At 40.5% G+C, this 25,730-nt stretch overlaps 1 protein-coding gene and 1 non-coding gene across 3 annotated transcripts in view; one reads left to right on the forward strand and one right to left on the reverse strand.

Moving 5' to 3' along the window:
• Positions 1–15,231, forward strand: part of LOC136399330 (zinc finger protein 420-like) — a 39,742-nt gene extending 24,511 nt beyond the window's left edge. Inside the window, exons 1-4 of one of the 2 annotated variants that reach the window (XM_066374388.1) lie at positions 4,637–4,654; positions 9,484–9,542; positions 11,446–11,502; positions 11,854–15,231. In XM_066374388.1, coding sequence (XP_066230485.1) covers positions 11,473–11,502; positions 11,854–14,142 — 2,319 coding nt within the window. In that variant the 5' untranslated portion in view covers positions 4,637–4,654; positions 9,484–9,542; positions 11,446–11,472 and the 3' untranslated portion in view covers positions 14,143–15,231. Of the gene's footprint in view, positions 1–4,527; positions 4,655–9,483; positions 9,543–11,445; positions 11,503–11,853 lie in introns of those variants that run through there. The other variant, XM_066374387.1, reaches the window with a different exon arrangement.
• On the reverse strand, positions 5,551–5,681 carry LOC136402057 (small nucleolar RNA SNORA63). Its single transcript, XR_010750954.1, has one exon. It is a non-coding gene; the product is annotated as a small nucleolar RNA SNORA63 (small nucleolar RNA).
• Positions 15,232–25,730: the final 10,499 nt, after the last annotated feature.

The raw sequence follows: 25,730 nt of genomic DNA on the forward strand, positions 1-25,730 counted from the left end.
ATGTTGGTTGATTTCACTTATGCATGATGGGGGGATTCCTGTTTATGCCTTGGGAGAGTTCCTGTTTTAGCCTCAGATGTGAGACTTTGTATCAAAGACTTCCTTATTTGCATATGGCTATATAATAAAGCAAACTGGGGCTATGGGGCAATCGGATATTGCCATCAGCATTGAAGAGGCTTCCTGATCCCATCCTCTTTTTTCAACGAGTCTATTTTCATAATTCTGCACTATTCTCCCACAAGACCCAGAATTTCTAGCCGTGCTGGTCCACGGCAAGTGGCGCCCGAATAGGGACTTGAGTACGAGGAAACTAAAGTAAAGGTGACAGAACTCCCCAAGTGTGCAAAGTGAGTAAAGAAAGTTTTGGGGGAGAGTATAGTTGGGAGTAATAAATTATGGGACAATTAGGATCAAAAGTAGGGGACCTTTTTGTAAGAATAGTTATGCAGCTAGAATGCTTTTTGCGATATGTTCAAGATATGTGCTCCCAGTTCCCAGAGGAGGGAATGGTTATTTCTGCTACAGGGGAGCAAGTAGGTAAAGTTCTGAGAAGGCAGTGGTGTGAGGAGACTACGGCAGGAGGAATGAAAGTGGCAGTCTCTCTGGCAGTTGGTGCTGTACTTTATGGCTTGGGGGCCAAGGAACATAGGACAGTGTAGCTGCCTCTGGTTCTCTCCCACTACTTAGACTGCTGCTCAGCTGAAGTTGAGATAGGGGAGAAATCTCAGCATAGTCAACCTGAACTGCTGGTTACAGCAACTATAGAATTTGAGAATGGATAGGAGACTCGGGTATTAGGAAAGTTACAGCTTTTCCTGTTATGGTCTGATTTTCTTTAATGTTTTAACTACAAACTTCTGAACTATCATTTTGTTTTTTTCTTATTCTTTGCCTGGAAATTGAGGCAGGGGACCTGTGTTGGATCTGACTATAGAAAATATCCCAGTAGCTGCTGAGAAAATTTTCTTGGGGAAATTTTGTTTAGTCCCATCCTTCAGTCCCTCTGTCAGAAAATGCCCTAAGATCAGGCAGGCATCTTTCTAATCTGGTTGTGCTCTGAAATCCCGGATTTCTCTCTGGTTTGGTTCGTCTAATTCTTGTTTCTCTTTAGTCTTTGTTTAATATTTCTAAAATGTATCTGTTTTTAGGCCTGAATTAAGTTTTTGCATGCAAAAATTGGAAATGCCGGTTCTAATATTGAAAAAATAAAATGATTTTAGAACTTTTATGGAGCACTCATATAAATTTAAATAGAATAGAATGTAGATTCTTAAGACTTACAAATTTGGTTAGTACATTGTGAGGTGTGTTCAGAGTTAGGAGCCAAATAGCAATTTAAGTATTAGGGTTAATCAAAGTTATATGTTATACTTCTGTTTTTGTGCAGAAATTGTCTTGTTTATGTGTAAGGCTATACTCAGGTAGGTAAAACAAAGAAATTGAACAAAGTTAAGCATGGCTCTCATAAGTCATTTCAAGAATTTGTCTCAAGCTACTTCAGACACTTAGAAGAATAGTATAAGGATGCTACTTCTGCTTCTCAGGCCACATCCTGCAAAAGGGGCCCTGAGAGAATTGAGGGTTTGGCTCCTCTGATTTTTGCTATTGGATTCAAAAAAATAACTCAGAAATGCCCTGAAATGAAACTGACAATATAAGGGCATAAATTTAAAGAACATTTAGATACTGAAGCTGATGTATCTGTTATTGCTAAGCTACATTGGCCTCCTTCCTGGCCCACTCATGCAGCAGCCACAGAATTACAAGGTATAGGGAAGAGTAAATCTCCTCAATAAAGCTCTAATTTTCTACATTGGGAAGATAAAGAAGGTCATTCTGGACTTTTTCAGCCTTATATGATCCCTGGATTACCAGTTAATTTGTGGGGTAGAGATGTTTTGAAATATATGGGAGCTTTGATTGTCAGTCCTAAAAGTTTAGGCAATACTCAAGTGCTTAATCAGAAATTTTGCCCACTAAGGGACTAGGAAAATAACAGCAGGGAATTCTCACCCCCATAGAAGTGGCACCCAATACCAGAAGGCATGGATTAGGATATCAAAATTTAACATAGGGGCCCCGGTAGCTCCTGCTACCCCAATAATGCATTGTGCAGACCCAATTACTCGGAAATCAGATAATCCTGTATGGGTAGACCAATGACCCCTTTCTCAGGAGAAACATAAAGCAGATGCTCAATTGGTACAAGAGCAATTACACCTTGGGCACATTGAACCTTCTAATGTAGCGCATGGAGTATGCCTATATTTGTTATTTTAAAAAATCAGTTAATGAGACTATTACAAGATTTGAGAGCAATAAATAAGACTAGAAATTATGGGTCCTCTCCAGCTAGAACTCCCTTTTTTTACTGCCATTCCATGGAATTTTCACCTTGTAATTATTGACTTGAAGGATTGCTTTTTTACTATTCCTTGAAGCCCTCATGATTGTAAGCGTTTTATATTCAGTGTTCCTTCACTTAATTTCCAGGGTCCAATGGAGCGATACCAGTGGAGAATTTTGCCTCAAGGTATGGCTAACAGTCTTCCCTTTTGCCAAAAATATGTTTCTCAAGCTATCGCTCCAGTATGAAGGCAGCACCCTGATATATATAATTCATTACATGGATAATATTCTTATTGCTCATCCAGATAAAGACACTGTGTTGACCATTTTGCAACAACTAGAATATTCTTTGAAAGAATCAGGACTTTATATAGCTCCTGAAAAAGTACAGCAATCTTTACCTTTCTCTTATTTAGAAAAAATTATTGAGGGACAACAAATTGGTCCACAGAAATTAGAAATCAGAACAGATCATTTGCAAACTTTAAACAATTTCCAGAAATTATTAAGAGATATTAATTGGCTTAGACCTTCCTTGAAATTAACTACTGGAAAACTGAAGCCATTTGCTTCACAGAGGCGTCACACAGCAAACTAAGCTATATCTTGTTCTAAGATTATTATGTATTGTAAATTTGTGGTTGCCGTGCATCATATTCATTGAGAACAAAAAATTCCATTAATGGGCCCTGGCTGGTTGGCTCAGTGATAGAGTGTCGGCCCGGCGTGTGGAAGTCCCGGGTTCGATTACTGGCCAGGGCACACAGGAGAAGCGCCCATCTTCTTCTCCACCCTTCCCTCTCTCCTTCCTCTCTCTCTCTTCCTGTCTCACAGCCATGGCTCCACTGGAGCAAAGTTGGCCTGGGAGCTGAGGATGGCTTTATGGCCTCCAACTCGGGTGCTTAGAATGGCTCCAGTTGCAATGGAGGAACACACTACATGGGCAGAGCATCGCCCTCTGATAGGCATGCTTGGTGGATCCCAGTCAGGCGCATGAGGCAATTTGTCTGCCTGCCTCCCCACTTCTTACTTCAGAAAAATACAATAAAGGAAAATAAAAAAAAATTTAAAAAGGTTTTAGCTCACAGTCATGTATGCATTTTCCCTTGTATTTTCTTTGTGCTATTCAGGAGTGTGGCACGTGGACTGGGGACATTGGTGTCACTGGTAAAATGAGAGCTTGTTAGCTGTGTGGAAACACAGGCCCCATCCCAGAACTCCTGAGTGAGAATCAGCATTTTTAGAAAACAGCAGTTCACTGTTGTCCACGTCAGAATTAAAGAAGTACTTACACTTCCAGCTCATGACTTTTCCACCTGACAAATATACACAAGTGATCATGAGTGATACACATACAGCATTGACAAATTCACGACTGTGTTGATACCTTAATTCTATTGATAAATTTTAGAGATAGAGGGAAAAGACAAAGACTTGCTGTTTCACTTATTTATTAATTAATTGGTTGATATTTTGTATGCGCCTTGACCAGGAATTGAACGTGCCACATTGGAAATCAGGAGAATGGTCTATCCACCTCACATACCAGGTCACGGTGATGCCTTAATTTTAAAATTCACCCTTTTGGAAAGTCAAGTCTGTGTAGTGCGTTTATGGACATGTGTAATCCTAGTTCCTCTGTGTTAGGAAATAAGGCAGAAAATATTACTGTGTGAAAGATTGCGGAAACAAAAGACAAAATATTTTATGGAAAGATTATTGCTGTCTGACCAGGTAGTGGCACAGTAGTTAATTAAGGCACTGAACTGGGACACTGAGGATCCAGCTTCAAAGCTCTGGGTCACTGACCTAAACCCAGGCTCTCTGGCTTGAGCATGGGGTTATAGACAGTACCCCCTGGATGCTGGCATGAGTCCAAAGGTTTCTGGCTTGAGCAACGGGTCACTGGCTTGGCTAGAGCCACCTGGTCAAGGCACATATTAGAAAGCAATGAACAACTAAAAGTCTCATAACTTAAGTTGATGTTTCTCAACTCAATCCAGTTTGTGTGACCCTCTTTCTCACACACACTCAGAAAATACATATATTTTTGGCTGAAAATGATCTTACTGGATCACTTTGTATTAGGACAAAACCAATTCTAACCCTGTTTTCATGTTGGATGCCATTATGAACTCAGACTTCGGACCTCTGTTAATGTTTCTTTTCTTCCAGAAACTATTGACATACAGGGATGTGGCTGTAGATTTCTCTCAGGAGGAGTGGGAAAGCCTGGACCAAGCTCAGCAGAAACTGTACGTGGATGTGATGTTGGAGAACTACTGGAACCTGGTCTCCCTGGGTGAGGATGATGTTCTTCTTGAGCTTATTCTGTCCCTGCAGCTTTTGTTTCCTTCACTGGGGGGAACGTAACGTGGGAGCTTCTTCCCTGCAGGGTAATTTTATAGTTCTGCCATCCAGGAATAAATATGGGGGTTTGGTGGTGTAGAAACAAAGGCTTCATGATGCACATTGATTAGATCTCAGTTTGTGAAAACTTACATGATTCTAGAATGTTTAAGACGTTTTCAGAAAACAATGTTTTGGAAAGTTATTTTCTAGAAAATTGTAATATTGTACCATGTTTTCTCACATGGGCACAAAGTGAATTAGAAATTTGTGCTGTGAAAGAAAGTGAAGAGTATCCTTGCACCCAGGTAGGTGGGATGAGGAGGCAGATGACACAGGTGAGAGATCTAAAGGTCACGGAGGAAGCCAGACTTTACAGTGTGGTTGGGAAGCTGCTGCAGTGGAAAGAGCTGTGAGAGGCCCAGGTGTATTCTGGTTTCTGTCAGAGAGGGACAGTTTGTCTCTAACACATTCTGTGTTCTGGCATCCTCTGAGGAGTCTGATTTTGCCCTAGTGACCTCCATCATTACATTAGCAGTCAGGTCTAAGTCTTCCCCTTGGACTGAGAGCTGCCATGATAACTCCTTTTCAATGAATTTGTGCACCACAGAAAACATTTTTCTGTTCCTGAGGAATTATGTTATTATTTTTTTCTCATTTCAAGTGTTTTGTTTGTTTTTGTGACAGACACATAGACAGCGGCAGAGAGACACGAAGGGAGAGGGAAAAGAATCATCAGTTCTTGGTTGTTGCACCTTATATGGTCATTTGTTGCTTTCTTTTATGTGCCTTGATTGGGGGGCTACCGCGGAGAGAGTAATTTCTTTTTTTTTTTTTTTTTTTTTTCACATGTATGAGACCAAGCGTACCTGGCTGCTAAAGAGTATAGCAGACAGGTATAGTGAAGAAACAACTTTATTTTGAGCAGGGGGAACGACAACACAGCACTTAACAGCTATATTGTAGTCTGAATCCTGCTATGGAGAGAGTAGTTTCTTGCTCATGCCAGCGACCATGGGGTCATTCATGTCCATGAACTTCTGCTGAAGGTAGCAATCCCGTGCCCAAGCTGGTGATCCCACGCTCAAGCTGCAACCTTGGGGTGTTAAACGTGGGTCCTCTGTGTCCCCATTTGACGTCTATTCACTTCGCCACTGCCTGATCAGCTCAGATTTATCATTTCTAATCCTATGGACGTTTCCTACAAGACCATATAGATTGTAGACTCAGTGATTTCATCACAACACAAAGCATCTCGCCAATGTATGAAGATCTAATTCTGTTTCAATTCAAAATGTTCCTTTGCTTAGTATGAATTATTGTTACAAATTTCTGGTCTGGGCCCTAGCACTTTGTCTCAGTGGGAGAGCGTCAGCTTGGCATGTACATGTCCTGGGATCGATTCCACTCAGGGCGTACAGGGGAAGTGACCATCTGCTTCTCCATTCTTCCCCTATCTCTTTCTTCTTTCTTTCACACTCTCTCTCTTTTTTCCTGAAGCCATATCTTGTTTGGTTCCAGTGTATTACCCCTGGGCACTGACGATGGCTGTGTGGTTTCTCTATCTCCAGCACTAAAAATAGCTCAACTGGGACTATGTCCCCAGATGGGTAAAACAACAGGCCCAGATGGGGTTTCATATGCATCAGATTGAGGTGCATGCATGGGTTTATCTTTCTTTAACTTGAAAATGAAGAAATATTTTCAGTCTGTATTTTTTAATTGTCTACATAAGAGTAATTTCATGTCTGTGTATCTCATAGAGTCCTTCAATACTTACTGTCATAGGAGACCTTAGTTTATTGCACAGCAAGTAGGAAAGTGTCCACTGTTACCTGCTTTCATCATCACTGTCATTCTGTAATTTTTTCTTGTGCAGTTCAGAGCTGCCTGGGATTGTGACTTTTTCTGTTTTCACTTATTGATGAAATTTTTGTCATATTTGTGCTTTTGGATTCACAAGCCCTGGTACAACATGCAGAATTGTTCTCCTTTTGGTAAGAAGTGTGATACAGCATTATTGGGTACTTTATATTTAAGAACTGCGTTGTTCCTTAATTCAAGTTTATTTTAGGCAAAAGCAGTGATTTTTTTGTGTGCTTTCTTAGTATGTTTCCTTCTTGTGTGCTTAATCTGAAATGTTTAAAGACTAGAGTAGTCTGTCCATATTTCAGAACTTTGTAATGCTTTTTTTATTTAGAAATGAAAGTTGTTTTTTAGGTGGATTACAGCCTACACACGTAAGTGTAGTTGAAATAACAGCAAATGAGAAAAACTGTTTCATATCATTTAAATATCTTCATTACAATTATACGTGATATTATTTTTGAATGACTTGAATGCATTGTCTAAGAATTTTTTCTACTGTATAATGTCATGGTGCAAACATTTTGTGGTTTGAGAGTACACTCAGTTATAAATTATAGCTAATATAGAAGGATTTTTGATCAGTGAAATGTTTATATAATTTTCAAAATTCTGCAGATTAATTTTCTGTTATTTATTTGCATTTTCTTTTTCATTCAGTATTATTTTGAACTACTTTCAGATGTAGATGATAGTGGTTAAACCTTCATGTACTTTATAAAAACTACAAGTATTCCTCGTGATATTTCGAGGACCCAGCATAGTTAACACAGTATTATTTACTATAGTCCTCATGGTGCACTTTACGTCCCACGACCGTCTGTAACTACCAGTGTGTTCTTCTGAAGTGTTTCAAATTTTAGTCCCAGTCTTTCATCTCCTCTGGCAGCCATCACTCTGTTCACTGTACCTGTGAGTGTCTTTCTGGTTGTTTATTCATTTATATTGTTCTTTAGATTACAAATATAACTGACATCAAATGGTACATGTGTTTCTGTGTCAACTTTATTTCCCTTACAGTGGACGGCAAACTGCGCCTCGCGAGCCACATGCAGCTTGGGCCCCTTGAGTGTGGCTCTTCCACAAAATACCACGTTTTGGACGCTACCTCGATAAGAAATGTACCTACCTATATAGTTTAAGTTTAAAAAATTTGGCTCTCAAAAGAAATTTTAATCGTTGTACTGTTATTTGGCTCTATTGACTAATGAGTTTGCCGACCACTTCTTTAACATAGTACCTTCTATGTGTGTCCATATTTATGCAAATGCTAAAGATTCATTCTTTTTTATCAACATTTTATTTTATTTTACTTTTTTTAGTGGCGGAGACAGAGTCAGGGAGAGGGACAGATAGGGATAGACAGGAAGGGAGAGAGATGAGAAACATCAATTTTTTGTTACGGTTTCTTAGTTGTTTTTGGATTGGTTTCTCATATGTGCCTTGATAGGGGGCTACAGCTGATCGAGTGTCCCCTTGCTCAAGGCAGCAACCTTGGGCTCACACTGGTGAGCCTTGCTCAAACCAGATGAGCCCACGTTCAAGCTGGCGACCTTAGGGTCTCAAACCTGGGTCCTCCACATCCCAGTCTGATGCTCTATCCACTGCGCCACTGCCTGGTCAGGCTCATTGTTTTATTTCTTAACATTTATATTCACATTCTTGATATTTTTTCTTTATTTTACAATGACCCTGATCCTTTTTGTATTTTAAGATGACCCTCTCTCTTTTTTACTGAGAGTGAGAGTGATCAAGGGAGACAGGTAAGAGGCTTCAACTCATATTTGAGTCATGTTAGTTGTTCAGTGCCTACTTCTTATATTTGCCTTGACTGAGGGTCTTCAGCTGAGGCAGTGATGCCTTGCTGAAGCTGGCAAGCTTACAATCAAGCTAGTAAGCATACAATTATGATGATCCCATGCTTCAACTGATGACCTTAATATTACATTTCTTTTTCTGTCTTCTATTTTTTTGTGTGTGTGAGAGAGAGAGGGACAGTCAGAGAGTCTGAAGAAAAGTATTAACTCATAGTTGGAACATGTTAGCTGTTCATTGATTATTTTCTTATATGGGCCTTGATGGGGAGCTCCACCTAAGCCATTCACTCTTTACTCAAGCCAGTGACCTTGAGCTTCTGGCCAGTGACAATGTGGTCATATTTATGCTAGTGACCTACTGGACATCGATATTCCTAAGCCAGTGGCCCCACTGTTCATCTGGTATGCCCACACTTTAGCCAGTAACCTTGGGGTTTTGGACCTGGTTCCTCAACATCTCAACTGACACTCAATTAATTGTGCCACCACCTGGTCAGGCCTGGTGTCCTTGCTCTTAAACTTTGGAGTCTGCACTCAAGGCAAATGTCATGCTCAGGACAGAGACCTCAGGGATTGAGACCTGGTACCTCATTATCCTAGGTTGAAAATTTATTTACTGGACCACCAAGCATGCTGTTTCTGTTTTTGATATCTGTCCTCAGTACTGCAGTCTGTGCTTGAACAGTTACTCACTTTTTAAAAAATGGCCTTTACAGTACATTCACCATGTACTGCCTTTCTCTTTGCACTCTGTCTTGCAAAACAGAATGATCTTTTAGGAAGCAGTGAAGCAACCAGTTCAGTGAACATACATTACTGTCATTTCTGTTTCATAAGAAGAAACTGGTAATTGAAAATGTTCTTTTCCTATTGCCCGTGTGTGCTTCAGTGTTTCCGCAGATATTGTCAGTAATAAATGTAAGTTTTTATTCCTCTCTGTTGTGACTCTTTTTCATTTTTACCTTTCTTGGTTTTGCCTTGAATTCTTAACCTGCCTTTCGTGTACTTAAAATGTAATTTTGTCAATACTTGCTGGTATATCCATTTACCTTGTGTCATAATTGTCATGTTTTGTATCTTTCATCTATGCCATCTGAAGACAACCAGACCTTGTTACAAAATCCAGGAAATGAAGATTTCTTCTCTAAAACAATACTGGTAAGATATGGAAGGTGTGATTTTGATGATGTGAACCTAATGAAAGCCTCAGAAATTTAAGAAGAGTGCTGAGAATAAAGGATATTAATGTGGACAGAACTAACCTGCCACAATTTTTTTGTTGTTGTTATTTATATATTAAAAGAGAAATGGGAGGAGAGAGGGAGACATTGACAGAAAAATTGATTTTTTTTTTTTGTATTTTTTTTCCTGAATCTGGAAACGGGGAGGCAGTCAGACAGACTCCCGCATGTGCCCAACCGGGATCCACTCGGCACACCCACCAGGGGGTGATGCTCTGCCCATCCGGGGCGTCACTCTGTCGCGACCAGAGCCACTCTAGCACCTGGGGCAGAGGCCAAGGAGCCATCCCCAGCGCCCGGGCCATCTTTTGCTCCAATGGAGCCTTGGCTGCGGGAGGGGAAGACAGACAGAGAGGAAGGAGAGGGGGAGGGGTGGAGAAGCAGATGGGCGCCTCTCCTATGTGCCCTGGCCGGGAATCGAAGCCAGGACTCCTGCACGCCAGGCCGACGCTCTACCACTGAGCCAACTGGCCTGGGCCAAAAAATTGATATTTTCCTGTATGTGGCTTGACCAGAGACTGAGCCTGAGACCTTTGCATACTGGGATGACAGTGAAACCAATGGATGGTATTGACCATGGTGGGACCATTATTATTATTATTATTATTGATATCTTTCCAAAGTGAGAAGTGGGCAGAGGGAGAAAGACAGACTGCTGCATGTGCCCAACCAGGAATCACCCGGCATGCCTACCAGGGGCTTATGCTTGGCTTCTCTGGGGCATTCCTCCACTGTAATAAGAGTCATTCTAGCGCCTGAGGCAGAAGCCATTGAGCCATTCTTAAATCCCAGGCCAGCTTTGCTCTAGTGGAGTCTTGACTGCAGGAGAGAAAGAAATAGAGAGAAAGGATAGGGGGAAGAATGGAGAAGCATATGGCCCCTTCTCCTCTGTGCCCTGGCCGAGGATCAAACTCTGGACTTCCACATGCCGAGCCCATGCTTTATGGTTGAGCCAACCCGCCAGGGCCATTATTATTATTAATTATTTAAGTGTTTATTCCACTCTGGCCTGTTAAGCTCTCAGTTTGTTAAAAGCATCATACTGAAACAAGGTTGTGGATGTAATCGCTTCTAGGGGCACAAGGGAGAAGCTGCCAATGAATGGACAGCAGGGTTGGGCAACAAATGATTGCTTCCCTTCTTGTATCTATTTCTCTCCCTTCATCTCTGACTCTCAGAATATAAAAAAAACTCAGTTCTGCCTGGATAGGTCAGTTAGTTGATGAGTTGTCCTGGAGCATGGACACTGCTGGTCTGATTCCCCAGTGGGGGCTCATATAAGAAGAAATCAATGTTTTGTCTCTTTCTCCCTGCCTTTCTCAAAAAAGAAAAAAAGCTTGTTGTATTGACTATATCAAAAGAAAGGAACAGAAAAAGGTTAGAGAGACAGGAACATACATATTTTTTTTTATGTGCCCTGGCTGGGAATCAAACCAGCAACCTCTGTGCTTCAGGATGATGCTTCACCCAATTGACCTATTTGGCTGTGACAGGACTATTATTTCTGGTTAAGTCTATGTTGTCAATAGTTCAAAATATTCCACATTAGTGAAGCTTCCTCTTTAAGTCAGCTACATTGCCTATCAGTTAGTTTATAAAAGGGCAGATTGGCTCCAGCCGGTTTTCTTTGTGGTAGAGTTGCTAAGAGTATGGATGTCCCAGGTTTGATTCTGGGCCAGGACTTACAAGAAAACCAACCTTTTGCTTATTTACCCATCCCCCTCTTGCTTCTCTTTCTCTTCCAAAATCACAGCCATGGCTGTATTGCTTTAGTGAGTTGTCCTCGAGCACTGAGGATAGCTATGTGGTTTATTCTCCAGGCACTAAAATAATTCCATCGCTGACCAATGGAGCAACATCCCCATTGCCCCTTGCAGGTCAGTTCTGGTCAGGGTGCATGTGGGACTGTCTCTCTGACTCCTATATTCCCACTAAAAAAAATAATTAAAAACTGATGATAAAAAGTATTCTTTACTACTACATATTTTTGGAAAGGAAATCAGGAAAAGCTATTAACTTATGTAATCTTTAGAGAAAATAATCATTGGATTTGTTTTCAAATGTTTTCCATTTCAATGTCTATAATATTCATTAACTTTGGAGAAAATTTTGTACAGCTAACATGGTTTAATATAGGTCTCACAGTGTAGATATTTGAGAATAAGTGTAAATATTAAAATGAAATTATACCTTTCACTAAAAGCATACCTATTTTTGATGATTACCAGAGTACACATAATGAAGACAGATGTTACCATTGCAATGAACATGGGAAAAGCTTTCAAAAAGAATCAGTTCGTAATCAAAATGAGAAAACTTTATTTCCAGAGAACCATTATGAACAAGGAAGAGTGTCTGACCAGATGTCGCGTTCTAATAATCATCAGGTTCTTCATATTCTGGAGAAGACAAATGAACAAACTAAATGTGTTGAATCTTTCAAGCAATCTTCAAATCATAATGACAATGAGAATATTCATACTAAAAATGAAGCTTACAATTATAATTCATGTAAGAGTGCTTTCAGTTTAATTTCCCATGTAAATACACTTAAGAAAGTCCATACTGAAGAAACACTTTATAAATGTAAAGAACGTGATAAAACACTTAATTGGAATGCATATCTTACTTTATATGAGAGATATATTGACGCCGAAGTGAGAATTTACAAATGCAGAGAATGTGGAAAAGCCTTTGTACGATCCTCAGCTCTTACCTATCATCAGAAAATTCATACCAAAGAGAGGTCTCACCAATGTTTAGAATGTGGCAAAACCTTTCTCCGGAAATCACACCTTATTGTACATCAAAGAATTCACACGGGAGAGGAACCGTACAATTGCAGACAATGTGGAAAAGCATTTAAGGATACCTGTACTCTTACTGTACATCAGAGAATTCATACAGGAGTAAAACCATACAAATGTAGACAATGTGGCAAAGGCTTTTACCAATCCTCAGCTCTTACTGTGCATATAAGAACTCATACAGGAGAGAAACCTTACAAATGTAGAGAATGTGGCAAAGCCTTTGCAATAGCCTCAGCTCTTACCTACCATCAGAAAATTCATACCGGAGAGAGGTCTCACCAATGTTTAGAATGTGGCAAAACCTTTACTCGTAAATCAAGCTTTATTCAACATCAAAGAATTCACACAGGAGAGAGACCATACAATTGCATACAATGTGGAAAAGCATTTAATGATAACTCTACTCTTACTGTACATCAGAGAATTCATACAGGAGTAAAACCATACAAATGTAGACAATGTGGCAAAGCCTTTCGCAATTCCTCAGCTGTTACTGTGCATGAAAGAACTCACACAAGAGAGAAACCATACAAATGTGGAGAATATGGCAAAGCCTTTATACGATCCTCAATTCTTTCTGACCATCAGACAATTCATACTGGAGAGAGGTCTCATAAATGTTTAGAATGTGGCAAAACCTTTATCCGGAAATCACACCTTATTGTACATCAAAGAATTCACACAGGTGAAAAACCATACAATTGCAGACAATGTGGAAAAGCATTTAGAGATAACTCTATTCTTACTGTACATCAAAGAATTCACACAGGAGTGAGACCATACAAATGTAGACTTTGTGGCAAAGCCTTTTACCTATTCTCAGCTCTTACTGTGCATGAAAGAACTCACACAGGAGAGAAACCTTACAAATGTAGAGAATGTGGCAAAGGCTTTATACAATCCTCAAATCTTACTGACCATCAGAAAATTCATACTGGAGAGAGGTCTCACCAATGTTTAGAATGTGGCAAAACCTTTAGTCGTAAATCAAACCTTACACAACATCAAAGAATTCACACAGGAGAGAGACCATACAATAGCATACAATGTGGAAAAACATTTAATGATACCTCTACTCTTACTGTACATCAGAGTATTCATACAGTAGTAAAACCACACAAATGTAGAGAATGTGGTGAAGCCTTTAGTTATTTCTCAGATCTTACTATACATCAAAGAATTCACACAGGAGAGAAACCATACAAATGTGAAGAATGTGGCAAAGCCTTTATACCATCCTCAACTGTTACTGACCATCAGACAGTTCATACTGGAGAGAGGTCTCACAGATGTTTAGAATGTGGCAAAACGTTTATCCAGAAATTACACCTTACTGTACGTAAAAGAATTCACAGAGGGGAAAAACCACATAAATGTAGAGAATGTGGCAAAGCCTTTAATTATTTCTCTGATCTTACTATACATCAAAGAACTCACACAGGAGAGAAACCATACAAATGTAGAGAATGTGACAAAGCCTTTAGCCGTTCCTCAGTTCTTAATAGACATCAAAGAACTCACACAGGAGAGAAACCATACAAATGTAAAGTATGTAGCAAAGCCTTTAGCCAATCCTCAACTCTTACCTACCATCAGGAAATTCATACTGGAGAGAGGTCTCACCAATGTTTAGAATGTGGCAAGACCTTTATTCATAAATCAAACCTTACTCAACATCAAAAAGTTCATAGAGGAGAGAGACTATAGAATTGCAGACAATGAGGAAAAGCATTTAATGATACTTCTCTTATTGTACATCGAAGAATTCATACTGGAGTAAAATCATACAAATGAAGATAATGTGGCAAAGCCTTTAGACAGTTCTCTGCTCTTACTGTGCATCAAAGAACTCACACAGGAGAGAAACCATACAAATGTAGAGAATGCGGCAAAGCCTTTAGCTGCTCCACAGCTTTTACTAAACATCAAAGAATGCACACAGGAGAGAAACCTTAGAAAAGTACAGAATGTGGCAAAGCTTTTCGTGACTTCTCAGCTCTTAGTATGCATCAAAAAAAATCATAAGAAAAAAACCATACAACTGTAGAGAATGTGGCGAATACTTTAGTCGTTCCTCAACTATTACCATTAGAAAATTCATACCGGACATAGATCTCACCAATGTTTAGAATGTGGCAAAACCTTTTTTTGTAAATCAAACATTACTCAACATCAAAGAATTCACACAGGAGAGAGACCATACAGTTGCAGGCAATGTGTCAAGGATTTAACTATTCCTCAGCTCTTGCTAAGCATTGAAAAACTTACACAGGAGAGAAACAATACAAATGTGAAGCATGTGGAAATGCTTTCAACCATGCCTTGCCTCTTGCTAACTTCGCAAAATTTATGCTGAAGAAAGGTCTCATAAATGTTTAGAGTGTGGCAAAACCTTAACCCAGATGTTATACTTTTTTGTACATCAAAGAAATTACACCAGAGAGAAAGTATACAAAATGCAGACAATGTGGCAATGCCTTTTGAAATTCATCAGCTCTAAATAATCATCAGAAAATTTATACTGGAGAGAGGTCTTGTTGGGCAAATAAGTTTGTAAAATCTGTATTTTCTGGTTTTGCTCACTTTTATTGTTAAAAATGGCACTGGTCACGTGAATGGCCATCACCCAGGTGATATAGCTAATTATCTTTATGCTTGGGAAGGGGCTTAGTTATGCTAATATGTGTTGGAGGAGGGATTGTCATGCCAAAAATTTTAAACAGGATCTAGGAGGCGCTTTTAGAGGAGACCACGTTGTTGCAGGGCAGACTGGTCGCATGGAGGTTGGAGAGATGGAGGCCTGCTGATGAGGATTTGGAGTGAGGGGCTTTGTAAGCTCCACTGAACTGGTGATGGCCTTCATTTCTAGAAAAACTCAGATGTGTTGGTAGATTTGTGAGCACTGAAAGAGTGGCTTTTGTTTTCCGTGTGCTTGTTTTTACTCACCAGAGTGTGAGGCTAGAAATAAAGAAAATGGCCTACCAGTTCTTGGCTCCGTTGTTTCATTACAGTCTATCTGGAATCTAATGTGAACCTGCACGGGCCTGGTGGTGGCTTTGAAGCCCACAACCACTGGACTTACAGGTCTCATGTTTAGAATGTGGCAAAACCTTTAGGTGAAAGTCACAGTTAATTATACATCAGAGGATTCACATGGGAAAGAAAATCATACAAATATAGAGAATTGTGAAGCTTTTTGAAGATCACCAAATCTTATTCAGCATTCAAGAATACATACTGGTGAGAAGACACGTAAATGTGAAGAATGTGACAAAGCCGTTAGGTTTTTCTCCAACCTTACTGAACATTGGAAATTTCATATTGGTGAGAAGCTCTTTATATTTTAATCTTTTTATTTTTTGCTATTTTTCTGAAGTAAGTCGTGGGTAGACAGACTCCGTGTGTGCCCAACCAGGATTCACCTGGCATGCCCACTAGGGGTTGATCCTCTGCCCATCCTGGACATTGCTCCTTTGCAACTGAAGCCATTGTAGCTGCTGAGGTGGAAGCTATAGATCTATTCTCAGCACCTGGGCCAACTTTGCCCCCATGGAGCATTGGCTGCAGTAGAGAGAGAGAGAAAGGAGAGCAGAAAGGGTGGAGAAGAGATGGGTGCTTCTCCTGTGTACCCTGGCTGGGAATCAAACCCAGAACTTCCATACACTGGGCCAGTGCTCAATTGCTGAGCCAACCAGCCATGGTCGGTGAACCCTTTAATTGTAGAGAACGTGGAAAAGCCATTGTCCATTTCTCAGTTTTTAATGAACATCAGAGACTTCGTATTGGAGAGAAGCTCTATCATTGTGAATCTGGCACAGTCTTTCATTCACTCATGCATTTCTTTTCTTTGCTTCCTATGTGTGACCTGTCTGTGGATTAAACTTGTCACTTACTTGTTTCAGGATGACAGTGGTAACAAACCGAGCTAACTAACCAGAGCCAATCTTGAAATCTTTCAGAATCTAAATATTTGCATCTATTTTAGAATGAGAAAAGAGAAAGATACATGTCCAAATTTTGCACCAATTATTTAAATACAGTAATACTTTGGTTTTAATTTACTTTAGTTATTATTGATTTACATTTTTGTTGATTTCTTCAGCGAAAATTTATCTTGGATATTGTTGACGTGCCCACATGACCTTGCTGCTAATTTTGTGAAAATATGGCGAGCCACACTTTCCGCTGGTCAGTGTGGCATCATTTCTTGTTTGAGCGTCACCCCTCAGTGTATAGTCAAACAATTCCATTGCTTGTGATTTTGTGCTTTTTATTATTGATTGTGAGTGCTAATACTACAATTACATGTATGTGATTAATATGTACAGTAATTGGATTTAAATTGATTTATATGGAAATAATTTCCTTGGGTTTTGTCTGATTTGGATTTAGTTGATTTTCAGATGGAATATCTATGAAAATGAAAGTATCCGTGTAGTTTTTTCTCTCGTAAATGTTTCTTTCACTCACTCATACATTTTAAAAGCAACAAAACTTCCCATAAACAAAATGAATTCTTAGCATTCACTGAAAATTGGTGTTTCCCCAGTTGTTCTGAGTTTGATAAAGTGTTGTAGCTGCCTCGTATTTCTTCGCTGTTAACATGAGTGTTAGCTTTCAGTTGGTTCCTTTAGATCCAGAGCTCCTTTAAAGTTCAAATTCCCATCACCCATCTTCCCACTAGGGCTCAAAACAGAACATTCTCATCCTCCACATTGAAGTTGTAGTTATTTTGCCTGATATTCTCTTACATTTTGACCTTTGTTTTAAAATGTACCAAAAAGTTTACCTTTGCAGAAATGTCACGGAAAGCTTGTATTGAGGAGGGACCTGACCATTACACAAGTTTAATTCACTATGGTTGTTTGTAAAAGCCTAGCCACAGGCTTAGAAATGCCCGGTCCCAGCTAGTCCTTGGACATTCCTGACATCTTGGAAGCCTTTAAAATTTTCCCTGGACACCAAAGAGGACCACTCTCATTAACCTGTACTACCTCACAATGAACTTGTTTTTCTGCAACAGAATTTCTCTCCTGCTCATTGTCAGGTCAGTGACCAGGCCACAAACCGTGATATGCTGATTTGAGTACGTCAAGGTGCAGGCAACCCCAATCCAGCAAGTGTCAGCTGTAACCCCTATATCTAATGCTGCCCCCCACACCTTGGGTCTGACTCCCTTTGCTAGTCTCAGCCTGCTTGCTTCAAGGCACTTTTAAAATAAACTTTCCTTTTGAAACATTCTAACGTCGAGGTTTTGGTTCATCCTGTGGTTTCTGCTTTTCATCGAGTGTATCTACTGAATGTCTTGTGCCACTATGTCTGACTGAAATACAACACAGTACTGTATGAAAGTTTCTTTTTCATGACAGAGGGATAGATAGGAAGGGAAAGATGACTAGCATAGATTCTGTGATTGCTTTCTCATATGTACCTTAGCCAGGTGCTACAGCAGCCTGAGTGACCCTTTGCTCAACCCAGGGTCCTCGGGCTCAACCTGGTGAGCCATGCTTAAATCAGATGAGCCCATGCTCAAGGTGGCTTGTGGTTTCGAACCTGGGTCCTCCAGGTCCCAGGCCGACGCTGTATCCACTGCACCACTGCCTGGTTAGCCCTATACAGTACTGTATGGTCTCTATTATCTGCATTATACAGATCCTCAAATCTGTTGCCAATCTTATATAGTTTTAAAAAGATATTTAGGAACCAACACATGAAATGATTTGACAAAAGTATTCCATTGAACTTTCAGTTCTGTCAGAAAGAACCACAGACATTAAAACTATTACAAATAATGTGAGCATATAATCATGTTATAAATCTCTCAGAAATGATTTTTTGTTTTCACAACAGGAGAGAATCTTTTTTAGTATGAAACCCAACCTTTGCAATGAATATAGAAATGTATTGATCCATTTTTTCAAGGTTTTATTTATTTTAGAGCAGTGGTTCCCAACCTTTTTTGGGCCACGACCGGTTTAATGTCAGAAAATATTTTCACGGACTGGCCTTTAGGGTTGGTCGGATAAATGTATCACGTGACCGAGACAAGTGTCAAGAGTGAGTCTTAGACAGATGTAACAGTGGGAATCTGGTCATTTAAAAAAAAAAAAAAAACATCAGACAAGTATAAATAAAATGGAAATAATGTAAGTGATTTATTTCTCTGTGGACCAGCACCAAATGGCCCATGGAACGGTACTGGTCCACGGCCTGGGGGTTGGGTAACACTGTTATATAGATAGAGAGATATAACACTGATATAGATAGAGAGAATGGAAGGAGAAGCAGGGAACATCCACTCTGATATGTGCCTTGACCAGGCAAGCTCAAGGTTTCAAACTAGCTTTCATACCATAGTGTTACCAGGTCAATGCTTGACCTACTGTGCCACCACAGATTAGGCCAATTCTTCATTAATAACCAAACATCACAGTTATACAACTTAGAGAAACACTACAAATATAATCAGTTTGTCAGGGCTTTCAGCAGAAAATCTTTTCACACAGTATCTGGAATACCCACTGGGGAAAGTAGTAATATATAATGAGTGAGGTGATGGATTTATTCTAGATTCCTATATATCAGCGGTTCTCAACCCGTGGGTCGTGACCCCTTTGGGGTCGCCTAAAGCCATTGGAAAATACATAATGCATATCAGGTATTTACATTTCGAATCATAACTGGAGCAAAATTACAGTTATGAAGTGGCCACCAAAATTATTTTTTGGTTTGGGGTCACTGCAACATGAGAAACTATTGCAGGGTCCCGGCATTAGAAAGGTTGAGAACCACTGCTATGTATTACTAAAAAAATTAAGCATCATCCGAAGAACGTCTTTGTTTTAATTGAGATTTGAATATAAAGGTTTCATTATGTTTAGAAAGAGACAGAAATCCATTTGATGTTCCATTTAATTATACATTCAGTGGTGGATTCTCGTAAGCCCTGACCCAGTTTCAAACCCACTACGTTGGCATATTGGGAGGATGGTCAACCCACTGAGCAACTTGATCAGAAATATCTTAAGAAAAATCTTACAAAAAATATATGTGTTGCCCAACACTCAGTCGTTGGGGCATTATCAATATGTTTCTCAGTGTTTATTGTCATCAAAGCGAGGTGGGGATGGTGACCTATAGAAAACATGGATTTGTGTTCCCTTCAATTCTACATTCATAGCTTGCTTCCTAAATGTGCCCTCTCAGGTATTAGTGCAACCTTCTTATATCAGGATGACACTCGAACCAACTGAGCTTTGGGGGAAAAAATCTTACAAATTTTCTGAGTAATGACATTTAAGCCTTACTAAATATTCCCTTAGTCAAATTCAATGACCAAGAAAATAGGTGCATTCAGTGAGGAACAAGGAGGAGGAAAGGCCAGAACATAACCGTTTTTGGCCCCTCCCATTTTACTGCTGTCTCCATTCCTGACTTGTCAGTATTAAGTCCTCCACCCACTGGTTGAAGCCCTCAGCCACCCTTTTGAACCTGCGGGATTTAGAGGCAGTGCACACGTGCAGGTTGTTACCGATTCGGATGTGGCTGTAGGAAGATTACGTGGGACCTGGAGACAGTCTTCCCGCCCCCCATTCCTCCACGCTGGAGCGTGAGGGTCTCTGCGGGTGTCGAGGGCCATGCTCCCGAGCCCCCAGCAGTGAGTGCGGAGTCCCAGTGAGAGGCTCCGAGCCCGCCCTTTTTGCTGCCAAGAGGGCGCTCAGCGTTGGTTTCCAGGAGAAACTGAGGCTGCCCCACCCGTGCCCCCCCTGCCATCGGGCGTGAGACACCCCCTGCTGTGGGGTTTCCTGCCTCTGTCCGAAATGGGCTGCACCCCTCTGAGACCCTCAACCCATTTAATAAGAGGTCCAGGAAGAGCACACTTTCCATGGGGTGGGGATTTGGGACTGGAACGCGGGGTCCCCAAAAGAGCTTTTACTCAACCTTCAACTCTTACTAAATATCAAAGAGAGAGTAATGGCGGGGTAGGAAGCGCTACCGATAAATCTCCCACAAAACTCAACAAGATCTTCAACCAGAAACAGAAAAACCTATACTTGGAGCTTCCAGATGCTTCGCAATACACCCAAAGATATGATTGAGTGAAAAATTGGCTAAATATATAACCAAACCCCGAAGGAAATAGGGAGTAAGAAATGCTCCACCTTCCTCACTAACCTAAACAGGGCGGCTTTCTCTGGTAACTGTGAATATAGAAACTGAGGCAGGCAAAGGGGGTGAATAGATTCAGGCCGCGACAGAAACGGCCGAACCAGGCTGTGGCACGGAGATCCAAGCCGAGGAAAATCTGATCCTGTGGCAACCCGGGCAATACAAGCTAACACTTGCGCCAAACCCAAACAAAGAAAGACAAGCGGAGCGGCCATTTTACCCGGTCTCCTGGTCGGCGCGCAGTTAGTGGGCGAGAGATTTCTTCCTAGGCCCTGAGAGTGGGTGCCCGTGTTGCCCCACGGAGAGGCAGGGTCAGAGGCCTTTCTGTGGGCCGAGGGCAGAGTCTCTGGGCAGCCCCAGCACCCTGGGAAAGCCACGCATGGGAGGGAGTGAGAACTAATTCCAACGGTGGAGATTTTCCATGCTGGAGGGTGTTTCACTCAGAGGGAAACGCGGCCGGTCTCATATCCTGGTTTGCGCGCGCAGATAAGGAGTGAGAGATTCCTCCGAGTGCCTCGGCAGTGTGCGCCCGTGTTATCGCACAGAGGGGCAGAGTCAGGGACCTTTGTGTGGGCCGCCCCAGCGCCTTGCAAAAGCCGCGCACGGGGACGGAGCGAGACTCAATTCCAACGCTGCAACTTTTCCCTGCGGTTGGGGGTTTCTTTTTTTTTTTTTTTTTTTTTTTTTTTTCATTTCTGAAGCTGGAAACGGGGAGAGACAGTCAGACAGACTCCCGCATGTGCCCGACCGGGATCCACCCGGCACGCCCACCAGGGGGATGCTCTGCCCACCAGGGGGCGATGCTCTGCCCATCCTGGGCGTCGCCATATTGCGACCAGAGCCACTCTAGCGCCTGAGGCAGAGGCCAAGGAGCCATCCCCAGCGCCCGGGCCATCTTTGCTCCAATGGAGCCTTGGCTGCGGGAGGGGAAGAGAGAGACAGAGAGGAAAGCGCGGCGGAGGGGTGGAGAAGAAAATGGGCGCTTCTCCTATGTGCCCTGGCCGGGAATCGAACCCGGGTCCTCCGCACGCTAGGCCGACGCTCTACCGCTGAGCCAACCGGCCAGGGCCGCGGTTGGGGGTTTCACTCAGAGCGTGAGACTGCTGGCCGGATATCCTGGTCGCAGACAGTGAGTGAGAGTTTCCTCCAAGCGCCCCGGAAGTGGGTGCCCGCTTGTGTTACTGGACAGAGTGGCAGAGCCAGAGGTCTTTGAGTGGGCGGAAAGCCCGCCTGATTGTGCTAGCAGTTCTGACTGTCTGAGCCTTACCCAGAGCCCTGTGCTGAGTGGAAATAGAGTGGGGAGTTGCCAGCTCTTTGAGCCTCTTACTATCCAGGCAGAGGCAGCAGCAACCCCATAGCTGGATTATCAGGCTACTAATTGAGGAAGGAAAGACTAGGAGACAGGCTCCAGGAACACGGACTCTCTCACTGTCGGAGCCTATAAATGCTAATGAGCTTCGACTGCCAACGAGACTAAAGCACAATACATGACATTGCCATAGAGACTTATCAACTGCAAACATCTACCTGAGCGTGCCAAAGGGGCAGAACCCGGGGTACAGAGTCACCGACCAGGAAGAGGGAGAGAAAAGAAAAAGCAAGAAGATAACCTCTCAAAATCAAGAATAATCTGCAGACTTTATAACCTATCCCATTTTATTATATGTGTTCGTTTGTTTCTCTTATATTCATTCTTGATACTTTTTTTTCCTCCTCCAATTTGGCCGATTAACTCTCTACCAGTCTTACTCTCTCCTCTCCTTGAACTACACTACCCATAAGTGTTACATCTCCCATTATCTTTTCTCTTCTCTTCCTTTCTCTCTATGAGGGTTGCACTCCAAAACCCTTAACTCTCTCTCTCTCTCCTTTCTTTTTTCTTCTTTTAGTGGTTCCCTCTTTTTTTCTCTCTCTCTCTTTCTTTTCTCCCTCTATATTAGTTTCTTCCTTTCTCCTTTACATCTCCTCTCATTCAAACCTCAATAACAAACAAACTATCTTATCTGGGACTCAAACTTATGTTTGCGGCATTTTGGGGGGGGTTTACTTCACCTTTTTAACTCACTAGTAGTGCTCCCATCCCTGGCTCTCCATATTATCTAGTTCTTGTTCCACTAAATACAATAGTAATTTTTTAATTTGTCCCCCCATTTTTCCGTTTTCCTCTTATTCCTCTCATCATAACTCCTAGAAAACCAACACCTAAAAGCAAATCATTTTATTCTTGACCCAAATTTTTTCCTTATTTGCTTTTTGTGGGTCCATACGCTCTTTTTTTTTCTTTTTCTTTTTTTTTTTTTTTGCCTCTTTATTACTTTTCCCCAATTCAGGCCCTCCATCACAGGCATTGTTTGTTATAATTCACAGTCCACCACAAGATTTTCTCAAGAAAGAGGGGAGAGGAGAGGGGAGGAAAAAAGGAGGGGGGGAAATAAATTCATTTTTTTAAAATTTTAATTTTATTTTATTTTTCTTTATTTCATTATTAATTTTTTTTTAAAAAACAACTCTTTTCGATTTTTTATTTATTTTTTATTATTTTTTTTAACTTTTTATTCTTTATTAAATCGCATTAATACTATCAACAAAACCACCCTCAGATGCCATTAAGGAAGAGAAAATCGAATATCATGGATACAAAAGAAAGAGAGGTAACACAGCTAGATGAGGAAAAATCTATGGAGAAAAAATTTAATATATTGGAAACCTTGGAGCTAAATGACAGAGAATTCAAGATAGAAATCCTAAAAATCCTCCCAGATATACAAGAAAATACAGAAAGGCAATTTAGGGAGCTCAGAAAACAACTCAATGAACACAAAGAATATATGTCCAAGGAAATTGAAACTATAAAAACAAATCAAACAGAGATGAAAAACTCAATTCAGGAGCTGAAAAATGAAGTAACAAGCTTAGCTAATAGAACAGATCAGATAGAAGAGAGTATTAGTGAAATAGAAGACAAACAACTTGAGGCACAACAGAGAGAAGAAGAAAGAGACTCAAAAATTAAAAAAAATGAGATAGCCCTACAAGAATTATCTGACTCCATCAAAAAGAATAACATAAGAATAATAGGTATATCAGAGGGAGAAGAGAGAGAAAATGGAATGGAGAACATACTCAAACAAATAATAGATGAGAAATTCCCAAGCCTGTGGAAAGAACTAAAGCCTCAAGTTCAAGAAGCAAACAGAACTCCAAGTTTTCTTAACCCAACAAACCTACTCCAAGGCATATCATAATGAAATTGACACAAACCAACAGCAAAGAAAAAATTCTCAAGGCAGCCAGCGAAAAGAAGAATACAACATATAAAGGAAGGCCCATTAGATTATCATCAGATTTCTCAGCAGAAACTCTACAAGCTAGAAGAGAGTGGACCCCAATATTTAAAGTCCTGAAAGAGAGGAACTTTCAGCCACGAATACTATACCCATCAAAGTTATCCTTCAAATATGAAGGAGAAATAAAAACATTCACAGATACAGAAAAGATGAGGGAATTTATCATCAGAAAACCCCCACTCCAGGAATTACTAAAGGAGGTTCTCCAATCAGATACAAAGAACAAAAAAAAAAAAAGAGCCACAAGTAAAAGCTCCAAGAAGAACACAATAAAACCAAATTTAAACTGTGACAACAACAAAAAGAAAGAGGGGGAGAAGATGAAGATTAACAGTAGCAAAGGACGATGGAGTGCAAAAGTACTCACAAAATAGTTCGCTACAATGAACAGGGTAGGGACTCTTTTCATTACTCAAAGGTAACCACCATTGAAAAAAACCACCACAGAAGCACATGAGATAAAAAAGATAGCAACAGAGGAAAGAAGTATGGAATACAACCAAATAAAAACAAAAGATAGAAAAACAAAAGAGAAGGATCAAACAAGACACAAAACTAACAGAAAGCAAGATATAAAATGGCAATAGGGAACTCACAAGTATCAATAATTACACTAAATGTAAACGGATTAAACTCATCAATAAAAAGGCACAGAGTAGCAGAATGGATTAAAAAAGAAAATGCAACTGTATGCTGCCTACAGGAAACTCATCTAAGTAACAAGGATAAAAACAAATTCAAAGTGAAAGGCTAGAAAACAATACTCCAAGCAAATAACATCCAAAAAAAAGCAGGTGTAGCAATACTCATATCGGATAATGCTGACTACAAGACAGGAAAAGTACTCAGAGACAAAAATGGCCATTTCATAATGGCTAAGGGGACACTGAATCAAGAAGACATAACAATTCTTAATATATATGCACCAAACCAAGGAGCACCAAAATATATAAGACAGCTACTTATTGATCTTAAAACAAAAACTGACAAAAATACAATCATACTTGGAGACCTCAATACACCGCTGACGGCTCTAGATCGGTCATCCAAACAGAGAATCAACAAAGACATAGTGGCCTTAAACAAAACACTAGAGCACCTGGATATGATAGACATCTACAGGATATTTCATCCCAAAGTGACTGAGTATACATTTTTCTCCAGTGTACATGGATCATTCTCAAGAATTGACCATATGTTGGGCCACAAAAACAACATCAGCAAATTCAGAAAAATTGAAGTTGTACCAAGCATATTTTCTGATCATAAAGCCTTGAAACTAGAATTCAACTGCAAAAAAGAGGAAAAAAATCCCACAAAAATGTGGAAACTAAACAACATACTTTTAAAAAATGAATGGGTCAAAGAAGAAATAAGTGCAGAGATCAAAAGATATATACAAACTAATGAAAATGACAATACGACATATCAGAATCTATGGGATGCAGCAAAAGCAGTGATAAGAAGGAAGTTCATATCACTTCAGGCATATATGAACAAACAAGAGAGAGCCCAAGTGAACCACTTAACTTCCCACCTTAAGGAACTAGAAAAAGAAGAACAAAGACAACCCAAAACCAGCCGAAGAAAGGAGATAATAAAAATCAGAGCAGAAATATATGAATCAGAGAACAGAAAAACTATAGAAAAAATTAATAGAACAAGGAGCTGGTTCTTTGAAAAGATTAACAAAATTGACAAACCCTTGGCAAGACTTACCAAGGAAAAAAGAGAAAGAACTCATATAAACAAAATCCAAAATGGAAGAGGAGAAATCAC

The sequence above is a fragment of the Saccopteryx leptura genome, chromosome 3, assembly GCF_036850995.1.
Source record: "Saccopteryx leptura isolate mSacLep1 chromosome 3, mSacLep1_pri_phased_curated, whole genome shotgun sequence".
In the NCBI taxonomy this organism is placed as follows: Eukaryota; Metazoa; Chordata; class Mammalia; order Chiroptera; family Emballonuridae; genus Saccopteryx; species Saccopteryx leptura.